This window comes from Amia ocellicauda, chromosome 14, assembly GCF_036373705.1.
Source record: "Amia ocellicauda isolate fAmiCal2 chromosome 14, fAmiCal2.hap1, whole genome shotgun sequence".
Taxonomy (NCBI): Eukaryota; Metazoa; Chordata; class Actinopteri; order Amiiformes; family Amiidae; genus Amia; species Amia ocellicauda.
This window is the reverse complement of record NC_089863.1, coordinates 30,089,869-30,108,642: the sequence shown is the minus strand read 5'-3', so window position 1 is coordinate 30,108,642 and position 18,774 is coordinate 30,089,869. Positions and strand designations below refer to the sequence as shown.

At 42.8% G+C, this 18,774-nt stretch overlaps 1 protein-coding gene across 2 annotated transcripts; it reads right to left on the bottom strand.

Annotated features, from left to right (window-relative positions):
- Positions 1 to 4,632: 4,632 nt before the first annotated feature.
- Positions 4,633 to 13,922, bottom strand: LOC136767670 (zinc finger protein 271). Of its 2 annotated transcripts, none has more exons than XM_066721600.1 (3): positions 13,499 to 13,922; positions 7,930 to 11,366; positions 4,633 to 5,249 (listed from the first exon to the last, which is right to left on the bottom strand). In XM_066721600.1, the coding sequence occupies exon 2, from the start codon at positions 11,181 to 11,183 to the stop codon at positions 9,066 to 9,068; it is 2,118 nt and encodes a 705-aa protein (XP_066577697.1). In that variant the 5' UTR covers positions 11,184 to 11,366; positions 13,499 to 13,922; the 3' UTR covers positions 4,633 to 5,249; positions 7,930 to 9,065. The 2 variants fall into 2 exon arrangements, with proteins under 2 accessions (XP_066577697.1, XP_066577698.1); XM_066721601.1 differs by lacking the exon at positions 4,633 to 5,249 and having other exon boundaries at positions 6,894 to 8,174; positions 8,973 to 11,366.
- Between the last annotated feature and the right edge of the window lie 4,852 nt (positions 13,923 to 18,774).

Below are 18,774 nucleotides of genomic sequence, written 5' to 3'. Positions count from 1 at the left end.
TAGCGTTTTAGTTTACAATATTACACTTTATAATAAATAACGAACTTTTGAAATTTTAAAAACAATACACTGAAATGCAAATAAACATAAACAAAACGCTGAAACACAAATACAAATAATACGTAAGTCACTGGAACTCATAGGAAAATCATAAACAATACGCTGAAACGCAAATGAAAATAATGCACTGAAACACTATAATAAACAATGAACAGTAATTATCAAGTTAAACTCAGTTACTATCAAAACCTGTGCAATCACCGGCTTGCTCTGTGACATTTATTGAAATGTTCAACACATCAAGCTTGGAAGACTGAGCACCAAATGCGCCACATGGCTTTTTGCACAGCATTGTGATGGATATAGCAGTTTTGGTGCATTGCCAATTAAACAGTCTATGGTCAAATGTCGCCACCCAGCTACAAAAATGAGCCACAGAACTCCGAGTGTCTATTCAGGAATAATTGTTGAATTTGTCGTGATCTTCTCTCACACCATGTAAAGGGAAAGTATTCCAAACTCCGAGCGATAAATTACGCGCCAGTACCAAGTTAGGAAAATATTACATTTAAAATATTAAAATACTACAAGCTGTAGTTTATTTGGTCTACTTATTAATGATGGTTTATTATTATGTTTTATATCGGCTTATCCGTCATATCTTTCTAGAGGTGCTTTAACTGATTCAGGCAGGGTGTGTGTAACCTGTTACTCAATTGTTTTACATGCAGTGGTCTCAAACTCAGTCCATGGAGGGCCGGTGTGTATGCTGGTTTTCGTTGCAACTGAGTCATCAATCAATCAATTGTCATCAATTACTTGTTGTCTAATTAATTATTCAATTTGATATATTTAAACAATACATTGCAAGGTAATTTACAGTTGATGGTCTAAAAGTGCATTTGATTCAAGGTACAGTATCTTATCAAATATCCTGGGCCTGGATAGGTGTTTAAATGTATGTAGATAATTAAACAATTAGATCAATTAAGTCACTGAAGACTCGGTTGAAACAAAAACCAGCATACACACGGCACTCCATGGATTGAGTTTGAGACCCCTGCGTGAGTCTCTCGGAAAGCTAAAAATGTCAAAACGTAGAAACTCCATGTAAATTGTAATGAATTGACGAGACCTGCTTAACTGTTACGTTATGGTTCATTTTGGTGACCACGCATTCCGTTTTCTACAGCAAACAAACTTTTTCCTTTAATACATACAAAAATTTAATCTAATGTTTATTTGGATTTCCAGGAAGACCTGATCATCTACTGAGTATGTCCGCCTCTGTCCCCACATGAGGAGCGCATGATGATCGTCACCCAGGTGTTATCACAGCCTCAGGGCGTTGTGCCCGCTGGTGCCACCCTGGGCCAATCAGTGCTGCCGCTCGGCTACACCTCCCCAGTGTCTGCAGCTCTGGAGCCCTGGGGGTGAGAGCTCACTGTGGCTGTTATAATCACAGCTCGCCCACAATATTTTAAATTAGTCGTTTGTTGTTTTGTTTTTAATTGATGTATTTATTTTTGTTTACACAAAACATGCGGAAATTAAATACCATCAGATTACAGAATCCAGACACTGTTTTCTGAAATAACGGCAATAGGAGGCTTTTCATCGTGAACGAATATAAGCAGGATTCTTGCACTGGCAATGCAGAAATCATACATGAACTCTCTGTGATTGCATCCCGAAAACTAAGACTCAGGCAACGTCTCATGAGATGCGTTAATGGCAGTTAAAATCGAGCTGATCCCGTAGGTGTTCTACACAGTCCCTCAATGTTCTCCCAATGAGCTCCAATAAACAGCGGGTCTGGAATGGACAGCTGGAATTCTGGGATTTATTTATGTATGTATGTAATGTTGTGTTGATCCAGACTGAACAGTGCGTTGATGTGAGAGATTCTGTACTAGAAGAAAGTCTCTCGATGACAAACTAGCCACTCCCACCTCTCAATGCATACTGTCGGGGCACAAACAGACATTTGTTTTAAATCTTTTAAAAGGAGATCCGGGTGTCAGCTTTTTAGCACACGCCCGGGATCACCTCAACCAGACACTGCAATTGACCCATCTACCTCCTACTATAGTGGGGGTCCACCTCCAGTCTGGCAACAGCTGGTTTGCACTGGAATTGAAACATCTGCTGATCCATGTGCTGAAGAGGGCTAATTCAGTAAGTGCTGCTTGTGAGAATCAAATGTCTGTGCCCTCTTTCATGGATGACATTGATTTGCTTCATTCTGAAGAGTATGTATTTGTTTTGGGGGAGCAGTTTTGTTGTCTGCTTCGTGCCTCATTCCTCTATCTCTGTGTGTAGTCCTTTCTACCCCCTCCCCCTCTCTCTGCATTGACAGGTTGTCCAGATCATGATTGGACTGATCACTCTCAGTGTCGGGGTGATAACAGTATATCAGACCACATTCTCACCTGCTATTGGAGGTTATGGGGATAGTGTACAATTTGTGGTTGAGGCAGATAGACTAGATGGGGGACTTCTAGCATCCTTGCACACCAGCGCCTACTTGTGGTTTCTCAGTCAATTACACTGCAAGTTCCGATTCCTCCAATCAGGCCATGCCTTTCTCTCAATCTCACTACTTCAAGTGCTGTCAGATCATTTCAAGTTTAAAGTCTACAGTTTCCCCAATACACCTGGTGCCAAGCCATACGTTTAACTTGTCAACAGCTTATTCAGAATACTCTTTTGGACCGCTCATGTTTGGAATCCTGTGCTGAAATCTGGCATGTAAGTCTAGCGACCGTTCCATATATGCATATCAATACATGGGTAAAAACATCAGTATCCAAATTCATTGGCATGTTACAGGGGGGAGAATTAGGTTGAAAAAGATCAGAATGGATTATAGGTGGAGCTCAAAGGTGGTTGGATTGCTTAGTTATAATGTTCTGCTTTGTCCCATTCCTCCTGAAAATGAGGCTTAATTGACCAATTTCAAACTGTGAAAAATGATAAAGCATACAAAAGGGTGAAAAAGTGGTCCATCTAAATGCATATATTTGTAATAGCATTATTATTAAGTAAGTCTGCACTGTGCGCCAGACCCCTTCTATTGAGGTTTGGGTTCTTTTGCAGGTCAGCCATGTGTTTGTGTTGGAATATTGAATATGTGTTTGAATTTGTGTTTGAATTTGAATATGTGTTTAAATATTTTCAGCACAGCCCAAGCTGGTGTCACCATCATCTTCTATGCCTGTGATATTCCTTATGCCCTGTACAGAGACCAAGTAAGTTAAGGTAAGATGTCCTTCTAGGAAGATGATCCATGCTTCTTTTCCCCTACAAGATGCACCCCTTCATTTTGAAGGTTGGCTCTTTTTTCTTTCTCCAGCCCACGTTCTTTCCTTGCAAATTGTCCAATAGGACTCTCTAGGACGAGACCCTGGTCTCAACCAATGGGGCCCAATGGTGAAATCATGTGACAAAAGCACTTACTTTTGGCCATTGATTTGTACGAACATATATGAACATAAGAAAGTTTACAAACGTGCTTGTTTGGTGTCCATTAATAACTATGAATGTTTCCAAATGTTCAGCTTCAGCCACATCCCTGGGAGTTTGTTCCAGATTGTGTTTAATTTATAAATATATGAGGAATAAAGGAAAGTAATTTGCAACCAATTGAGTGTCAGTGTCTGCTGGTTAGGTTAGCTGACCTGCAGATTAGCAAAAATGACATATTAGATGTAGCGGCCCTTTGGCATCGAAAGAAGGAGGCAGAGAGTTTCCTGTGGGTGTCTTTGTTTATTTTGCTTCAGTTGCAATGCACTTTAATGTTCAAGAATGCCTTTGTTTGAATTCAGTCATTTTCATGCATCACATTCCTCTGCAGCACTGTATTGAACACAGTGATTCATCGTATATCATCACAGCACCTCAAATCACCTCAAAGCACCGTAAAACTACACAGAAAGACAAATAAAAAATTAACAAATGTACATACATATTCACAATATAAAATAAAGCGTTTAGAGTTTAATTACAAATATTATCCTCGAAGTGAGAAATCAAATAACTATGAAACTATCATGAAATGAACACAAAACATAACATACCTCGCTCCCCTTTCCAAAGGGTTACTAAAACAAAAAATATATAAACATATTTAAATGATATTTAGAGCTTCTTTGTGTAAGCTCTTGTAACACGTATGAACTCTCTTCCGTGTTACAAAATCCCCTTACGTACCTTACGTCTTCTAGTGGAGAGGGTAGTCATTACACTAGACATTTGTTTTCGAGATGACGACTCCCTCTCAGGGATCTAAATGTGCTGCTATTTCAGTATGCCCCTGCTGCTGACCCAGCCTCATTTGAATTAAGTGGAAATTATGGGGTTCAAGAGCAAATTAGTCATGCATATAATTACCTTACCTTTCCTCTGCTATGAGAGAATGTCTGAAAAGGGTGGTTTATGTGCTTAGGGAACAGGGACACAGAGAATTACATCATGATAGTCAAGCTTGTCACGTAACATCTCATGTGTCTGCCATCTTGGACCTCACACTGGTAAATACACCCTCATTCTTTTAAAGATACGAGATGAGTAGATTCCCGTTTTAAAATGGGAAAGGGTATTCTCGTCATCATTTTTGATCGCCATTTTCCCTTGTTTCTGATTTGACTCAGTCTTTCTCTGTGGCCGTCCGGATTTTCTTTTTGTTTACTGCGAATCCAATTGTCCCGAGCTTTAAACCCAAATGTTCACAGGTGTCATATGACTTCATGTACGCTCCAAATTCCTCCCCCAGTTGTTTCCTCTCAGGTTATAGAAAGTGGGCTTGAAATAACACTAGCTTAGCTTCAGTTTGTCCTGTTTTTACCAAAAATAACCCTGATCAGACACACACACCCCTGTAGAATAAATTACTTAATCCTTACCTGGCTTCCCCACTTAAAAAGCCTCCCCCCGACACTAATATCTAATATGCCTCAGTGCAGACAATAGGTTGACTGTGCGTCAGTGTCCGTGCACAATAGCAAACATGGGCAGTGAAAGAAAACAGTGACAAGGGCAACAAATGCACAGTTAAAGAAATCTACCTTTTTATTTTGTCTTGCCAGATCCTTTTCCAAATGTCAACCTTGCTTATAATGCTGCTTTTCTTGGCGCTGGAGTTGTGCGTGGCCCTCTCCACATCCGCCTCGCCTGCAAAGCTGTGTGCAACACCATCTCCGAGGTGAGGAGCAAGAGTAACAGCCCGACTCCCTTTGACTGGGACTTATCTGTGTTAAGCATGAAAAGGACGTGCTTAGGTATTCCTATCAATTGAATTCCATTGTGATTTAGTAAAGCGCCCTAAACAGAGTTGACTTTTCAGATTGAAAAAAAACGTAAATAGGCACGGAGTAGAGAAGAACAAAAACCCCTAAGGATGGCAGATTGTTATAGGAGAAAATAATGGTCCATGACTTAAGGCCAATGATTAATGGTTGCCTCCCCTACAGACAGTATAATTATGTGTTACAACAGCAAGATCAGACATTTCTAAATGGTGCTTCTTTCCCTCTGGTGGGGGTCCCTCACCGGCCCTCGGGGGGAGTTCTTGGGTGGGGGTGATTCATCAGGGGTTCCCTTGATGTAGGCCTAGTCCTGATTGGTGGAGATACTGTTTTGAGATACTGTTTAAGCCGTTCGGCTAAATACCAATGGGAAACATTTGACTGGTTTACAGTTGTGGGCAATGTGGAACCAGTACTGGCTCAACACTGGTTATTTGACCTAAGCTAACCATGTACAGTAAGGGAAAAAAGTATTTGATCCCCTGCTGATTTTGTACGTTTGCCCACTGACAAAGAAATTATCAGTCTATAATTTTAATGGTTGGTGTATTTTAACAGTGAGAGACAGAATAACAACAAAAAAATCCAGAAAAACGCATTTCTAAAAAGTTATAAATTGATTTGCATGTTAATGAGGGAAATAAGTATTTGATCCCCTATCAATCAGCAAGATTTCTGGCTCCCAGGTGTCTTTTATACAGGTAACGAGCTGAGATTAGGAGCACTCTCTTAAAGGGAGTGCACCTAATCTCAGCTCGTTACCTGTATAAAAGACACCTGTCCACAGAAGCAATCAATCAATCAGATTCCAAACTCTCCACCATGGCCAAGACCAAAGAGCTGTCCAAGGATGTCAGGGACAAGATTGTAGACCTACACAAGGCTGGAATGGGCTACAATACCATCGCCAAGCAGTTTGGTTAGAAGGTGACAACAGTTGGTGCGATTATTCGCAAATGGAAGAAACACAAAATAACTGTCAGTCTCCCTCGGTCTGGGGCTCCATGCAAGATTTCACCTCATGGAGTTTCAATGATCATGAGAACGGTGAGGAATCAGCCCAGAACTACACGGGAGGATCTTGTTAATGATCTCAAGGCAGCTGGGACCATAGTCACCAAGAAAACAATTGGTAACACACTACGCCGTGAAGGACTGAAATCCTGCAGCGCCCGCAAGGTCCCCCTGCTCAAGAAAGCACATGTACAGGCCCATCTGAAGTTTGCCAATGAACATCTGAATGATTCAGAGGAGAACTGGGTGAAAGTGTTGTGGTCAGATGAGACCAAAATCGAGCTCTTTGGCATCAACTCAACTCACCGTGTTTGTTGGAGGAGGAATGCTGCCTATGACCCCAAGAACACCATCCCCACCGTCAAACATGGAGGTGGAAATATTATGTTTTGGGGGTGTTTTTCTGCTAAGGGGACAGGACAAATGCACCGCATAAAAGGGACGATGGATGGGGCCATGTACTGTCAAATCTTGGGTGAGAACCTCCTTCCCTCAGCCAGGGCATTGAAAATGGGTCGTGGATGGGTATTCCAGCATGACAATGACCCAAAACACACAGCCAAGGCAACAAAGGAGTGGCTCAAGAAGAAGCACATTAAGGTCTTGGAGTGGCCTAGCCAGTCTCCAGACCTTAATCCCATAGAAAATCTGTGGAGGGAGCTGAAAGTTCGAGTTGCCAAACGTCAGCCTCGAAACCTTAATGACTTGGAGAGGATCTGCAAAGAGGAGTGGGACAAAATCCCTCCTGAGATGTGTGAAACCTGGTGGCCGGGTCGCACATGCGCATGTGTCGGGGAAAACACTTTATGCTTTTTAAAACAAATACCAAATCATGTTTATACCACAGTCTATACCAAGTTTATACTGCATTTCCTACTCCATGAAATATATATACACAAACTAAATGTATCCGTAAGACCTGAGCATCCATCTTCACCTGCATCTTCAATGAAAACTCTCCACAACCTCACTGCATCCTTCAGATCTAGTCAAGAGATTCAACTAAAAAACAAAGCTGAGTTCTATGTACCATGGACACCAGGTCAGGGTTAATTTCAGCAGTAAACAGAAGAGAGAAGCAGTTGATTAGAGTTCAAAGACAATCCTGAAGGAACTGTGATTTTGTAAAGACACCAATCAAGAACGAAAAAATTTTCAACTTTCCTGTTAAGTCGACCTTGCATTACAGAGGAACACGCAAAATCAGTTATGTATGCATCTTTGGGACACTGACGTTGTCCATTTGCCCACCTTGGATGTTTTCAGCTCACCGGATGTTTTTTTTTTTTTTTACCTTATTTTAAATATATATAAAAATAATGATAGGTAACAGGTTGTCACTTGACATATTTTACAGTTCAAAATGATACATCTACATATTACACTCACAAAACTTTTTACATTTAGTTTTTTATATAGGTCGTATTTTATTTAATATAGCACAATTCTCATTTGAATTTATAATATATAAAAACATAAGTAGTCGTTGCATGGCACATTGGAAACATATACACTATAGCCCACATTAATTAATTGTTGGGTTGCAGATGTAACCTTGGTTATGTAAAAGAGAAAACAGTTCCCAAGAAAGGGATTATAGGTATCTTACCTTTCAACTGGAATCACAGAAGCCTTGTATCAAAGCTGTTGATAGGTGTGCTATGAAGTGCTGGATCGTCTTCCCCAGGAGTACAGAGTGATGCCTCTCGAGCATTGTGGGGAATATTTTTGATCATCCTACACGTGCATGGTACCCTAGAATAATGTCTTTGCTTCAGACACGAGTGTTTGCAGATTTGTTGCCCAATTCCGACATTTAGGTGATCCCATGGGCCATTATAAATGCCCACAAATCTGCTGAAAACAAATCAGGGATCAATCCCGAATGATTTTGTTGCAAGAGAATGTATACATGAAGGCATCTTGTGTACAAATCAAATATACGCAGACGCGGACAGTGTTGTAAGCGTAATATGGACCAATCAGGGAATGCAATATAAATCTCTTCAGGTGTCAAAAAAGGTCAATCATTAATGCTTTTGAATTTTAAAAAGTAAAAGCTATTTTACTATACAAGTCTTACATTCTAATCTAGATCAGAACATTTGATAAATATTGATTTGCTTAAAATGTATTTTATATATTAACATGAACAATTATTAATTATAACTGTCAAAGTAGTTTTACGTTATTGTAAAGAACAGTCACTGTAGTTAAGTATTTTAAGTGCTGAATGCTATTCTTTATATCTAGATTTTTGTTGATGTCTGGTTTGTTTGTTGTATATAAACTAAACTAATATAAAAGTACTACTATCCAATGCCCACTGACTTTGTGGGCTTTGTAATTTGTAATAAATTTTAAACTGACTCTTGTAATTATACTTTCAAGAAGTGGATGGGATGTGTTTTATTCTTGTACTTTTGGTAGTTGTAGGGTGATGATATTTGACATTGTTCATGGTATATTTTTAATAATTATAATAAAAGATACACCTAGCCCAGCCATAACCTGCAATGCTAAGGAGTGCCAAATTGCCAACGTGTTGAACTGCATAAGCTCAAGAAGATCCTCAGTAGTCGTACACAAATCAAGTTTGACTGGACTGGAACAGGTGAGGCTGACGGGATTCAATTGGTTAGAAGGTCCCACCTCAATAAACAGGAGTGAACACAATCAGAAAAAGTATTTTGAAGGACGTGGCAGATGCACTCGACACTTTGTGTTGATCCACTGCTGGGACTGTCAGGCACTGCAGCTCTCCCCAAGGCCGCACTCGCTTTCCCGCACTGCACAATCATTGTTTTTTTCCAGGGCATGAACCTGCTGGTGTCTCTTCAGATTGATGGACTGCGTGAAGGTCTTGCCGCACTGGGAGCAGCAGTACGGCCTCTCCCCCGTGTGGCTGCGCAGGTGGGCCTTGAGGATGTCCGAGCGGTTGAAACAGCGGCCACACAGGGGACAGCAGTAGGGCCGCTCCCCGGTGTGGAGGCGCTGGTGCGACTTCAGTGAGGCCGGGCGCTTGAACGTCTTGCCGCACTGGCTGCAGCGGTGCGGCCGCTCTCCCGTGTGGATGCCCAGGTGCGTTTTGAGGTGGGCCGTCTGACTGAAGCGCTTGCCGCACTGGGAGCAGCTGTGGGGCTTCTCTCCCGTGTGCATGCGCATGTGCGAACGAAGGTGGGCGGCCTGGCTGAAGGTCTTCCCGCACTGGGCGCAGCAGTGGGGCCGCTCCCCCGTGTGGACGCGCTGGTGGGACTTTAGGTGAGACGCTTGGCTGAAGCTCTTCCCGCACTGGGCGCAGGAGTGCGGCCGCTCCCCCGTGTGCATGCGCAGGTGGGCCTTGAGGTTGCCCGCCTGGCTGAACGTCTTCCCGCACTGGGCGCAGGAGTGCGGCCGCTCACCTGAGTGGACTTTCAGGTGCGAGCGCAGGGATGTCCGATGTCTGTAGCTCATCCCACACTGGGCACAGCGGTAGGGCCTCTCACCGGTGTGCATGCGCTGGTGCGTCTTAAGGATGGTGGCCTGGTTGAAGCTCTTGCCACATTCTCCGCAGGCATACGGCTTCTCCCCCGTGTGGATGCGCTGGTGCACTTTGAGATGGGTGCGCTGGCCAAACGCCTTCCCGCACTGCACACAGAAGAAACGCCTCTCTCCAGAGTGGATCTTCTGGTGCTTCTTCAGGAGCTTGGCCTGGGCAAAGCGTTTCCCACATTGGGCGCAGCAGTATACCGTCTGGTCAGCGTGGAGGCGCTGGTGGGCTTTGAAGGCCCCCAGGTGGCGGTAGCTCTTCCCACACTGGCCACAGCAGTACAGCCTCTGACCCGTGTGGACCCGCTGGTGCCTCTTGAGGTTGATGGCCTGGCTGAAGGTCTTCCCGCACTGGGCGCAGCAGTATGGTCTTTCCCCTGTATGGCTACGCTGGTGGACTTTGAGGATGTCCAGTCTGCTGAAGCACTTACCGCACTGGGAGCAGCAGTAGGGCCGCTCTCCGGTGTGGACCCGCTGGTGTGATTTGAGGCAGTTTGTACGCCTGAACGTCTTGCCGCACTGGGTGCAGCAGTAGGGCCTTTCGCCCGTGTGGATGCGTAGGTGCATCTTGAGGTGGGCCGCCTGGCCGAAGCTCTTGGCGCACTGGGGGCACTGATAGGGCCTCTCCCCTGTGTGAGTCCTCTGGTGGGATTTCAGGTAGCCCACGTAGCTGAAACGCATGCCGCACTGGGCGCAGCAGTATGGCTTCTCCCCGGTGTGGATGCGCTGGTGCACCGTGAGCATCTGCAACCGGCTAAACATCTTCCCACACTGGGCACAGCAGTGGCAGCTCTTGGAATCTCCGCCCAACCCCCTCTCGTGGGGCGGAGTGGAGGGTCCTGCACACGGCGACAACTGAATCTCCACTTTCACCCACCGCCGGCACAGTCCACTATGCCCCTTCCCCATGTCAGTAGGCTCCAAGCCATACAGTCCTGCCAGAGCGGTCTGAGGGTCCAGCAATGACACCTCTTGTACAGTCAAGTCCGCCTCTACTTTACAGATAGCTTCCGTTCCTTCCTCCCCTTCAAACTCGTCCACACGTTCGTCAAACTGCTCCGTCTTAAACTCGGTCTCGAGGATCACCGGATCTGTTCCACCTTTCTCTTCTTTAACACAGTCCGGGACCAGGACACAAGTCACATCCGACCCCAGCCGTGCAGTGCTGGGGAAAGGCATTTCCGAGATCTCCCCCATGTGGTATGACTCCAGTCCCGGAGTGCTACAGCCATGTATAGCAGGTTCAGACCCTAGTGCACCAAGTGCCTGCGTAGCACAAGTTAGAGCCACTGAATCCAGTTCTTGTGCAATACTATCCGTCTCTGGCTCTGCCATGTTGACAGATTCCAGTTGGCTGAGCTCCTCTGTGCTTTGCAATGCCCTGCACTGTTCAGGAAGCCCCCGCTTTCCTTCAGGAGGGCGGGCTTAGTGTCCTGGCTTAGACCAGAGCCATACTCCTAACACTGTATCCAAACAAGAGTTTCTCAGTTCCGGGGAGAACACTGGCCCCTCCAGCTCCTAGGGCAAGACATAAAACGGGAGGCCATTAATAAAAGTCACAATGGGGCTTTAAGACAGAGTTTTTGTACCATAGCTTCATTGCAAAACAACAATGACAGATTATTCAACAAAGCTGTAGTGGAAAGTCTTCACACAATTTGAAACCATATTAGTAATTGACTATAATGCATACTATTCATTAAACTGCTTATTTATTTATAACTCTTCAGTGCTTGTTGTTGAAGAGTTTAGGTCACTATTCCAGTAAATTGAATAGAGGCAAAACGAGGGGGTTTCCCTACTACTTATATGTTAAATCAATGAAAAAAGATTTTCCACTACTACTGTATTGCATCTATATTGTTTGCTGTATTAAGTATACAAATTAAATTTTTTCACTACTGTTACAAATCAATGCTCTCTTGTTTCTCTGTCATTGTTTTTTAAACATACACGTGCATATACCCTACATCTTTAATTTATATTAGGACTGCGATTCATAGTAATTCTGACATGCATTTAGCTATTAAACTTAAATTTTGTATACATTATGCGTTGTACGCTATGTGGAAAATTACACTGAGCTGCTTCTGGACAGCCTGTCATCCAATTTAGTGTTCTGGTACCCACACCAATGCAGTCACTGATCAAGTAACAGTTCACCTAATGTCAACTCCCAACAACAAGATCAGTGACAGTCATTCTGAGGCAGGGCAACTGTAGCAAGGAACTATAAACAGCACAGTGGAGTGACAGCACTGGTCACAAGGCCGTCCACGGCGGTCGTGTGACGGAGTATAAAGCAGCCCTAACCCATTTATATTTGTCACTCAGAGCGGGGCATTTGGCACGACTGAACGTCCCAAGTAAATGCAGGCAGTGTGAGCTGTGCCAGTCCTCCCCGGTGTACTATAGCTCTGCGTTTGATCTGCAGTGCCAGCAGGGTGAGTAAGCAGCAGATGGCCTGGCAGTGCATGTTCTCGAAGTGCCTGCATGCCTTTCACTGTAGTGGCAGGCCAAGTTCATTCCAGATTTGGGAGGGCTGATATATGTAAATTAAAAACAAACAAACCACATGATTTCAAAAATAATATCATTATCATCATCAACCTTTGTCAATCAACTGCTGGATGAACAGCTCCCCAAGATGTTTCCACTGGTTAATACCAAGACGAGTGCCATCACCTGCTCCAAATGGCATAATACAATTATTCCAAGTCTTTAGGTAGTGTAGTTTTACTGGTAACATTTTAAATAGCGTACAAACAGAAGATTTCAGGGTCTTTTCATGTATTGATACTTAAGTTCTATACAAAAGTCTTACTGCTCCCACTGTACTGTATAGCCTAATCCAGTCTAAAGTAGTTACCACACTATCATGTAGGCCAGTGGTTCCCAAACTGGTCCTGGGGGACCCACTACCCTGCTGGTTTTTGTTCCAACAGAGCTCTCAATTACTAAATTGAACCTTAATTGAAGTAACAATCTGCTTAGATTTTACTTTTTAAATTGTGTAAGAAAATAGTTGTTTCTTCAATACGTTTTTTAATATAATTCTATACTTAACTTAAAACCCCTACTGTTAAAAATAATTAAGTCTCTGATTTAGGAAATTATTAGTTCAATTAAGGGTTCAATTAAGTAATTGAGAGCTCGGTTGGAACAAAAACCAGCAGGGTAGGGGGTCCCCCAGGACCGGTTTGGGAACCACTGATGTAGGCTATATTGTTGCTATTACTAATATGAATAACACCCCTATTTCTTCAATACTGGATTTGTTAAGAAGATAGTTATTAATGGGAAGGTGTCATGCAGTTACAATGAACATACGGGGTTAGAGAAATGACCGCAAATGTGCAGCTTCCAGCTTTTAGTGTTGAAGGTTAGGCTACATTACATCCGTGTGAAAAATCACCCTTTTTAAAAAACAAGCACCAGACCCTATTCACATCGTGTGTGCAGTCTAACAGGCGGCGCTACTGTGGCAGTGCATTAAACCGCATGTTGAATTGATAGCACAAGAGATCAGATCAGATCAGATCAGATCAGATAGGACTGTACTGCAAAGGGGATCCTTGTTGTGGGGCAACGCTATATTACAGCATCTCTGCATAAAGCAGAACAAAGCAGGTCAGAAACACAAACGTTACCCGTGTCCCGCCGGCCCTGTTATCGCCGCGCCGCTCCCCCCAGACACCGAGCCAGATCCTTCCCAGGCTGCCCGTCTGTCCAGTCCCGTCCTGCCGCTGCGCCTGCGCCCGGGACTCCCCGTCTGCCTCCTGCTCGGCCTCTTGCCACTCGACCTGCTTTTGTTTCTTTAAATCCCGCTCTGCTGGGATCGTTTTAAGGCGATGTCAGAGTGACAGTCCCGGAGCTTCAGCGGTCCCTCCGCTGCCTCTCCTCCCGGATCAGTGCAGCTCGCCGGGGCACCAGAGAGAACAGAGCCGCTAGATGAGATCACATCCGGGTACCAGCAAGAAGAGACTGCATGGAGGCATGAAGGTCCATCTCTCTGCCTTCACAACCGCTAGGAGGACCGCAATACAGTTAGCAAGCACTGGACACTGTGCGATACATTTGCCTTTCTGACTTTAGTTGTATTCTGTATTCTATTATGACATTACCGTTCATTTGCATAGATAAGGTAATTAAATCGAACCTTTTAATGTGGATATATATATATATAACTTGAGGACAATTAATGTTTTAAAATATGTATTTGTATCCTTTACAGAAATTGAACATTTAATGTATTTGAAATTAACGAAATAGGTCTACTTATATTGCCTAACAACAACAATGCATTCAGTTACATTTTTAAGCTATAGGCTATTCATGTATTGCGACTTCTCCTAAAATGGTATAATGGCTGCACTTGTTACCTCACAGAGCTAGGATGTGCGCTTATCGTCTTTTGTATTGATTGTACTACTGCATTTTTGTACTGCTTTAAATGCTTTTTGTGTAAAAAAATAAATCAATATAATTGTTGGTTTTAAAATTACTTAACTGTTGCCTCGCACCCACGCCTTTCTGTGGAACAGGGAATTGCCCCCTCTCAATGGACATTACATATTACATATGATAACATACAGGTTATTAATTTACTGTTATTATTTAAACTGTGCTAATTAACTGTTGCCTTATAATGGGCCATTAGGCCTGCAGGTCATCGTGGGAATCGCCCCCTCCTGTGTAAAGACGAGTGACCCCTCCAGTGTTCTTTAGTCTATTTAGATATAGAAAGAAACTGCATTATTAACCCCCTCCCCCCAACAAAAGGACTTTGGTCATTACGGTCAATGTGCTGGAATCCAACTACAGCTTTGCCATGCATTCAATTACATATTTTAGCTCTTGGTTATTAGTTTGTTGTTATTATCTAAACTGCATTACTTGTGTTGTCCGCCCCTCTCACAAGGATGGGTAATTTCCTTTCAGCGCATGGGAAACGCCAAACCGCAGAAAACAAATGGACTGTTCTTTGTTCAAATTGAACTTTAAGCTTTTAATTTATTGTTGATATTGAAACCCCTCCCCCTCTCACAGAGCATGCCAAAAACACCCCCTCCCACGGGAAAAAATGTGACTGTACGTCAACAAGAGAAATGTACAACGCTTTAAAAACATGTCTTTGTTCTTGGTTATTATTATTATTATTATGATTTAAACTGAATTTTCTGGCAGTCTGCCCACCCACTCCCACAGACCCAGGTGGGCCATTTCCTTTCAGCGGCACACATGGGAATTGCTCCCTACCGCAGACATTTTTGTGACTTCTCTAATGAGGCCTGCAGGACTTTGCTATCCCCTGCATTAAATTACATATTTAAGCATTAGGCAATTATATTTTTGTTGATACTGAAAATGCATTACTTAACTGTTGTCCTTCCCCTCACGCAGAAAGGCATGGGTCATAGACATTCTCATGGGGAAATCTGTGGGAGTTTATGAGGTAAATATTTTCCATGTGTGTAGAATTGTAACAGTAGACCTGTTATAAATAGACAAGTTTCATATACTTTGCAGATTATGTAAGTCTAACAAGTCTAATATACAGGTTTAATCTTGTATAGATAGATACCTAGTCTCTCATTTACACATAGAGAAAATAATTTGACCAATACAAAATAACAGTTCTCACTTATGGCTCTGAAACCTGGGCACTGAATGCAAATAATATACAGTAAAACAATACAGAAAAGCATGGAAATATACAGGGAAGAAATACAGTGAGGGAAAAAAAGTATTTGATCCCCTGCTGATTTTGTATGTTTGCCCACTGACAAAGAAATGATCAGTCTATAATTTTAATGGTAGGTGTATTTTAATAGTGAGAGACAGAATAACAACAACAAAAAATCCAGAAAAACGCATTTCAAAAAAGTTATAAATTTATTTGCATGTTAATGAGGGAAATAAGTATTTGACCCCTTCAACTTAGTACTTGGTGGCAAAACCCTTGTTGGCAATCACAGAGGTCAGACATTTCTTGTAGTTGGCCACCAGGTTTGCACACATCTCAGGAGGGATTTTGTCCCACTCCTCTTTGCAGATCCTCTCCAAGTCATTAAGGTTTCGAGGCTGACGTTTGGCAACTCGAACCTTCAGCTCCCTCCACAGATTTTCTATGGGATTAAGGTCTGGAGACTGGCTAGGCCACTCCAGGACCTTAAAGTGCTTCTTCTTGAGCCACTCCTTTGTTGCCTTGGCTGTGTGTTTTGGGTCATTGTCATGCTGGAATACCCATCCACGACCCATTTTCAATGCCCTGGCTGAGGGAAGGAGGTTCTCACCCAAGATTTGATGGTACATGGCCCTGTCCATCGGCCCTTTGATACGGTGCAGTTGTCCTGTCCCCTTAGCAGAAAAACACCCCCAAAGCATAATGTTTCCACCTCCATGTTTGATGGTGGGGATGGTGTTCTTGGGGTCATTCCTCCTCATCCAAACATGGCTAGTTGAGTTGATGCCAAAGAGCTCGATTTTGGTCTCATCTGACCACAACACTTTCACCCAGTTCTTCTCTGAATCATTTAGATGTTCATTGGCAAACTTTAGACGGGCCCGTACATGTGCTTTCTTGAGCAGGGGGACCTTGCAGGCGCTGCAGGATTTCAGTCCTTCACGGCGTAGTGTGTTACCAATTGTTTTCTTGGTGACTATGGTCCCAGCTGCCTTGAGATCATTAACAAGATCCTCCCGTGTAGTTCTGGGCTGATTCCTCACCGTTCTCATGATCATTGAAACTCCACGAGGTGAGATCTTGCATGGAGCCCCAGACCGAGGGAGACTGACAGTTATTATGTGTTTCTTCCTTTTGTGAATAATCGCACCAACTGTTGTCACCTCCTCACCAAGCTGCTTGGCGATGGTCTTGTAGCCCATTCCAGCCTTGTGTAGGTCTACAATCTTGTCCCTGGCATCCTTGGACAGCTCTTTGGTCTTGGCCATGGTGGAGAGTTTGGAATCTGATTGATTGATTGCTTCTGTGGACAGGTGTCTTTTATACAGGTAACGAGCTGAGATTAGGAGCACTCCCTTTAAGAGAGTGCCCCTAATCTCAGCTCGTTACCTGTATAAAAGACACCTGGGAGCCAGAAATCTTGCTGATTGATAGGGGATCAAATACTTATTTCCCTCATTAACATGCAAATCAATTTATAACTTTTTAGAAATGCGTTTTTCTGGATTTTTTTGTTGTTATTCTGTCTCTCACTGTTAAAATACACCAACCATTAAAATTATAGACTGATAATTTCTTTGTCAGTGGGCAAACGTACAAAATCAGCAGGGGATCAAATAATTTTTTCCCTCACTGTAGGAAAACAAACAAATGGATCCAAGAACAAACAAAAGTATATAATATGACTGAAAGAGGAGAGGTGTGAAAATAGGAAACTGGGACAGACACTTTGCAGGAAAACACCAAAGACAGCTAAAGAGGTTACAGAATTAATTGCATTAAGACATGAAAAAACATTTTTAATACACCAGGGCGGGTACTTATGAAACATTTTGAGTCATTCATTCACTTTGAACATCACGGTAACAAAACAAAGACTCACAAATATAAATACACTGCTTTGTTAACCCTGAAATGTGTATCTCTCACTTGCCTACTTTGTGTTGTTACTTATTGGAAATGAGGTGTCCATTTAAAAGCTCAATAACAAAATCTACACTGCATGAAAATATAAATGCAATCTGCAACAATTTCAAAGATTGGATTGAGTTACAGTTCATATAAGGAAATCGAGTCAATTAAAATAAATGAATTAGGCTCTAATCCATGGGTATCAAGTCTCAAGTGTGAAATTGGCTGTTGACTGAAGGAATGTCTTCCAGAGCTGCAGTCAGGTCAAGACCCTGGTGAAGCACAAGCAGTTTGTGCAGAAATACTTGGGTTGTGCAAACCCACAGTGTCATCAGCTGTCCAGCGGCTTGTCTCAGATGATCCTACAGGTGAAGAAGCTGAATGTGGAGGTCCTGGGCTGGCGTGGTACACGTGGTTAGCGGTTGTGAGGCCGGTTGGATGTACTGCCAAATTTTCTAACACGACATTAAAAACTGCCTCTGACTTTACAATCTTTCTATTACCCAAGCTTACTATAAAGTAGGGGAGACCGGGGCTGGTTTTCACACAGCTCATATCTACCACTCCAGAGGGCTCGGACACAAAAATGCAACATCAAAACGTGTGCCTCCTTCATCTGAGGTCAACCATTGTTTTATTTCAACTGAAAGTCACACAACATTGAGGTGAGCACAATTTTCATGTTTTATATCACCAAAAAAAGTCCCACTACTTTGGTAATAAAACTGTTACATTGGGGTATTCAAAATATAGAAATTGTATTGAATAAAGGAACTGGAAGGCTATGCTACATCATGTCGGGTAGTCAGCATAATGTTTGCATAGCAGTCTGGTTGAGGCAAGTTGTCACATGAAATATGGGGCAGGTTGTCACATGTCAATATTGCAAAAAGTTCAGTATAGAGGACATACAGGGAAGAACACCATCATTTGGATACATTAAGAATAGACAGATCTTTCAGATATAGAGAAGATCTAAACAATGTCCATTTGTACACAAGATATTATTATTTCATGTAGACTTGAAAATAGCAGCATATGATGTAGAAATACAAGAGAAATATAATATTGAGTAAGAAGTGTGACAACCAGGGTCTCCCCTACCCCTTTCTATTTGTATATGGTGCATACATAAGTTACCCCATTTGTATCAATTGTTCATTGATACACATTATTCGTTTTGTAAGACTGTGGCCAACCGACAAACCAGCAGCTGTTAACACCTTTTCGAACTACACCAGTCAGGCTACACGGACAAATCCTATTAGCATAGGCCACTGATTCATTTTTATACTGCTTAAATAAAACTGGGATATAGACCAAAGAGGC